Source organism: Gekko japonicus, unplaced genomic scaffold, assembly GCF_001447785.1.
Source record: "Gekko japonicus isolate JY-2015 unplaced genomic scaffold, Gekko_japonicus_V1.1 scaffold19, whole genome shotgun sequence".
NCBI lineage: Eukaryota > Metazoa > Chordata > Lepidosauria > Squamata > Gekkonidae > Gekko > Gekko japonicus.
In genome coordinates, this window is record NW_015164664.1 from 2023970 (window position 1) to 2029969 (window position 6000).

General features: G+C 48.9%; 1 protein-coding gene across 2 annotated transcripts in view; it reads right to left on the reverse strand.

Moving 5' to 3' along the window:
- Positions 1-6000, reverse strand: part of LOC107108547 (gamma-aminobutyric acid receptor subunit beta-4) — a 91639-nt gene that overhangs the window by 63953 nt on the left and 21686 nt on the right. For both annotated transcript variants that reach the window (XM_015408992.1, XM_015408991.1), the window contains exon 3: positions 3462-3529. In XM_015408992.1, coding sequence (XP_015264478.1) covers positions 3462-3529 — 68 coding nt within the window. The remainder of the gene's footprint in view (positions 1-3461; positions 3530-6000) is intronic.

Here is a 6000-nt window from a genome sequence, read left to right on the forward strand (position 1 = left end):
CTCCCACTGCAATGTCTGTAATTTCTGCCAGGGCATACCTGCCCCCCTTTCGTAGGGCAGCCAATGGCATACTACCTCGGTGGTAGGATAGTGGTGGCGGCGGCTCCTACTCAAACGCCTGGCGGAAGAGCTCCGTCTTACAGGCCCTGAGGAACTGCACAAGGTCCCGCAGGGCCCGGATCTCCCCTGGGAGCTCATTCCACCAGGTAGGAGCCACCACCGAAAATGCCCTGGCCCTAGTAGAGGCCAACTTAATCTCTCGGGGGGCCTGGAACTTCCAGGAGATGAGAGTTCCCCGATCATAGTGCTCTTGAGGGAACATACGGGAAGAGACAGTCCTTCAGGTAAGCCGGACCCTGCCCATTCAGGGCTTTAAAGGTAAGAACCAGCACTTTGAAGCGAATCCGGTATGCTATTGGCAGCCAGTACAGTGCTTGCAACCCAGGCCAAATATGGTCTCGCCTAGAGAGGCCCAATAGCAACCTGGCCGCAGCATTCTGCACTAGCTGCAGCTTCCGGATTTGTGACAAAGGCAGTCCTAAGTAGAGAGCGTTACAGTAGTCTATGTACAGATGGTGCTCTTGCTCTGTCTCTGCCTGCAGCTTACAAGGGAGGGCATAAGTGAATGTTGTGGTTGGTATGTGAGACAGAAAGACAGAAAGAAAAATGGAGAGATACTCAGGATACCATCTACTACACTGGCATGGTACAATTTCACTTATAATGGCACTGCATAGCTCTAAGCATGCTTACTAGGGAGTGAGTCCCATTGAACTCAGTGGGATTTGCTTCTGTGTATTCTTGCTTAGGATTGCACTGTATGTCTAAAAACAGTCAACAGGTGACACACCTTTTTGCTCCCAAAGGTATTTCCATCTACCCTGAAATGCTAGCATGACCTAGGGTTGCCAACTTCCAGGTGGTGGCTGGAGATCTCCTGGGATTACATCTAATCTGCAGGCAACAAATATCATTTCACTGGGAGAAAAAGGCCACTTTGGAAGGTGAACTCTATGACATTATACCCCACTGAAGTTCCTCCCCTCCCCAAACCCTGCCTTCCTCAGGCTCCACCCCTCAAATCTCCAGATATTTCCCAACCCAGAGCTGGCAGCCCTCGCATGACCCACTGTATCCAGCCCAGACAATTCCACAGATGACCCAAAACCAAATGGCAGAGTAAATACTGGGAGACTGTAGGGGTCCAAACTGAGAGGAGCACCCCATTGGGAAGATTCCTACTCATGACCTCACCCACTCCCAGGGGTCGTTTCGTAGAAAAAGAGCTAGGGGAACTCATTAGCATAACTCATTAGCATATGCCACACCCCCTGACATCACCGGAAGTGTGTCATAAGGCCACACCCCCTGACATCACCGGAAGTGTGTCATAAGGCCACACCCCCTGACATCACCGGAAGTGTGTCATAAGGCCACACCCCCTGACATCACCGGAAGTGTGTCATAAGGCCACACACCCCGCCCCCAAGGCTGCGGGAAGCAGGGGGCGGGGCTTCGTCATGGACCCCACCCCCCGTACCTCACCCGGGGGAACTGCGATCCCCCCCGAAATGACCTCTGCCCACTCCAAAGCCAATGCAACCACAGCTAGGGGGCTGGAAGGCATGCTGTGTTGGCTGAGTCATGAGAGGGCCAGAAAGGCAGTCCAAGGCACACAAAGCATGAAGGGATTCAGGCACCAGCTACACCTGGAAGTGTCCTCTGCTGCTGCCCAGGGCAGTTAAGATGTTTGGCTTCATGGCCATAGTCTGCTTGGGTTCTGTGCCTATGATTAAAAGCTAATGCTAGAGGAAACCTTGGACTTTCTGCCTTGAACCTAAATGCTATATGGGTGCTACCACATGTAATGGACCCTGTCCCCTCCCCCAAAGGTCCTTATGTTGAGAAGAACTGGCCAAAAGCCCAACAACTGCCTTCTCTTTCTACTATGCAGTTAGATTCTTCTTCTTCATTTTTGTCACTGTATTTTCTAAATAAACTCTCTTTTGAGTCATTATAATTGGGCCTGCACATTTAATGGGTGAGGAACTGCAGGGTTCTGGTCCACTTTGGGAGGGCTGGAAACCTCTTTGTGAAGCTGGAGTTTGTGGAGATGGAGTACCAGTTCCAAAGCAACATCAGACTACAATCCTAGAAACTGCTTTTGCTAGACAAACACCTCCCAGTAGCTGCTTTTCCAGCCAGGTCCAGACTCAAAAACACCCTCTGTCTCTCTCAGTTCACATTTAAGTCTGCAAAAACCACTCTTTCAGCTTCCTTCAGGGAGGACAGGCAGAGTGTGACTCAAATTCTAGAAGCTTGGAGTGGTCCATTAATCAGGAATCCGCTATTGAAAAGTGGTGGAGGGGCGTTTTCTGTAAGCCAGAAGTACTTTTGGCAACTTTTGCCCCTAAAGCTGAAGAGTGAAGCCTGCAAGGATCAGAAAGATGCCACCCCACCATTCCCCACGTAGCAGAAAAAGCAAGCCAGAGAGATCACAAAGAACATGGCAAGTTTTATCTAGCTTTGTGCAGATATCCAGGCTGAGGAAAGGTGATCAATACAATGTCAAACACACAAATCCAAGAGGATTAATTCCAGTCCCTCAGTGATTTAACACTTAATAGCAGAAAATCCCCAAACCAAAATGAACTGAGCCTCTGGCCTTCATTCTGCTCTCTCCAAGCCAGCTCCCTTTCCCTCCCTTCCCACAACACCATTTTCCAGGCTGGAGATATGCTGGGTGTAGCCAAATGGTAAAAGAAGAAGAGAAGAGAGAAGAGATTGGATTTATACCCCGCCCTTCACTACCCAAAGGAGTCTCAGAGCGGCTTACAAACTCTTTTCCCTTCCCCTCCCCACAACAGACACCCTGTGAGGTAGGTGGGGCTGGGAGAGCTCTGACAGAAAATGTGAGGAGCACAGGGGCCATGTAGGGCCACCCAGGTCTTGGGGCACATTCTAGGGAACCCACTCCCAACATAGCATTTGTCTCCAACTGGAGGGGGGGAAATTAATTGAAAACACACAGAAATAACTATGTGGTTATTGCAAACTGAGTGGGTTGTATACAAATCCCTTATCGGAATAAGCAATTCCTGGAAACTGAGTAAAATAAACTTTAAAATGAAGCCTATTTCAGAAGAGATGTCCAAGGTAAGTGAAATTACTTGGAGGAGGGGAGCCATGGAACCATTCTTCATGCATAGAACCAAGTGAACCTCTGTATAGAGCCTAGATGCCTACTATTAGATGCAGCTAGGGCTCTCTCTCCCTCTCTCTCTCTCTCTCCCTCTCTCCCTCTCTCTCTCTCTCTCTCTGCAGTCAGGAATCTTGGAAAACCAGCCTTCCTGGTCACAGGAAGAGGGAGCTCTCCACACGTTCAGCTGTATGCTCCTATCCCTAACCATAACTCAGACACCGGCAACACATGAGTATTTCATTGCCTTTTATGTACTTACCATATTGACTTCTGAAATCTGATCAATGCTTGAAATACGAATGCTCATTCCCACCGTAACGGGGTTACCTGAAACACACAAGACACAGGCTTAGTCCCTGCATATGGCTGAGCTAATTGGCAATCTGTGCTCTAGTACCTGTCCAAATATTCACAGTAAGCAAACTATCAGGCCTGTGATCTATTCATGCCTCTGCTGTAAGAACGAAGTAAGAAATAAGCAAAATGGACATGCATTTTAAATAGCAAGGATATTGTTGGGGGGCTCATTTCTTTCCTAATGCTAAAGAGAAAGTGCTGAGTGAGCTCTTTATCATGGCCAGTGGGCTCAGTAGGTAAAGGTTTCCCTTGCTCGAAAGTCAGTCGAATCTGACTCTAGGAATGCAGTGCTCATCTCCGTTTCCAAGCCAAAGAGCCAGCGCTGTCCAAAGACATTTCCGTGGTTATGTGGCCAGCATGACTAGACACCGAGGCGCACGGAATGCTGTTACCTTCCCACAGAAGTGGTACCTATTTATCTACTTGCAATTTATTGCTTTCGAACTGCTAGGTTGGCAGGAGCTGGGACCAGAGACGGGAGTTCACTCCGTCTTGCGGCACTTGGGTCTCAAACTGCTGAACTACCATCCTTACAATCTGCAGTTCAGTATCTTAACCACTTGAGCCACCACAGTACTGTCCCCTAATTGTTCCTTATCCCTCTCAGCAAAAAAAGCAAAAGAGTTTCCTTCCAATTTTCCTTGCAACAACTGACCAGCAAAGACCCAATTAAATTTCCTTCTACTTAGACCAGTGTGCAAGCCTGCAGGGAGAGGAAGGACCTTTTCCAAAGCAGCTCCCTAACTTTTGGGTTGCCTGGCCAAAGAGGGTCTGCCATTTCCCAAGCTTCACTGGAGGAGGGGTGCAGAAACAATTGCGAGGCATTTTTAATTAGGGATATGTATTGGCTTATCAACTAATGGGGAAAACCCCCCAAATCCGATTTGTTATTGGCATTATAACAAAAAACCCAAAACCAAGGTAACTGAAATAGTATTAGGTGTTTTTTTTAGAGAATTCAGACTCATGGGGGGGGGGGAGTCAGGAGATAATGAAACTGACAGGGAACCTTTCCAATCAGCAAAGTAAAGCAGAGCTTGCAACAGAATTTTCCTAATAAGGCTTTTTAAAATCAGTTTTCCCACTAATCATCCTTAGGTGTGGGGGGAAGCTTTCTTATTTTATTTATCTATTTACTAGGAATAAGGCCCATTGTGGAAATCAATACAACGAGCTCTAGAAAGAGGCTCTGGGAGAGTGCCTCGGCCTTGGGCACTCAGCGTCACCCCTCAAATCTGCATGAATGTCCCAACCTGGCAACCCTGTCTCCTTCCCAGCCAAGCATCAACCTGCCATTATCTGCCCCTCTGATTTCAGCTTTGCATCTCCTCCCCCCTCCCTCCTGGAGATCAGTTGCAATTCTGAGTGATTTCCACCCCTCTCCTGAGATGGGCCACAGCAGTTCCCCAGAAGGGAATGGCTGGTTGGGAGGGTGGAGTCTATAGCATTGTACCTGTCTGAGGTCCCACCCCTCCTCAAACCTCACCCTCTCCAGGTTCCATCCCTCAAATCTCCAGGAATTTCCCACCTGGAGTTGGAACTCTATTTCCTTCCCAGCGAATCGTCAACCTACCTTTATGTCCCCCTCTCTCTTCAGCTTTCCATTCCCCCCACACACACACCTGCAGCTTCTTCCATGCTCTGAAGCCTTGACTGCCACAGAGTCCACCATTTTCTCCAGGGGAACTGCCATCTGGAGAGCAGTTGTAATTCTGAGTGATCTCCAGCCCTCACCTGGAGATTGGCAACAATGGTTTCCCAGGAGGAAAAGTAGTCTTTCTCTGCAATGGGGACCAAAGCAGCTTACATCATTCTCCTCTCCCCCTTTTGACTTGCACAACAACCCTGTGAGGTAAGTTAGGCTGAAAGTCTGTGACTGGTCCAAAATCACCCACTCAGCTTCTACAGCAAGAACCTGGATCTAGCAGACCCTGTTCTGAAGTGCTGACTGCTATGCTTAGGGCAGCCAACCTCCAGGTGGAGTCTGAAGATCACCAGGTATCACAACTGAACTCCAAACAACAGATCTCTTCCCCCCCCCGGAGAAAATAACTGCTTTGGAAGGTGGGCTGTATGGCATTCTGTTCAGCTGAGGCCTCTCCACTTCCCAAACTCTAGCTTCCATATACTCTACCAGAAAATCTCCAGGAATCTCTCTACCTGGAGCTGGCAACCCTAGTCAGGACTGGCCCCAATGAGTTCCTCACAAACACCTGCAAAGGGTTTCCTTTGGCTGAACCAAGCTTGGTTGCCTACCATGGCGAAACGGGCTCCAGTTTACAACTCAGCTGTTTGCCTCCCACCCTCACTCCTTAAGTTGGCTGACACCACTCACAGAATCATCATTGCCTTTTTAGAGGGACAGTGAGACCCCTCTGGCCGAATCTAATCTTCCAGGGATCCCTAATCTTTGGGGGATCCCTGGAAAGTTGGCAACCCAA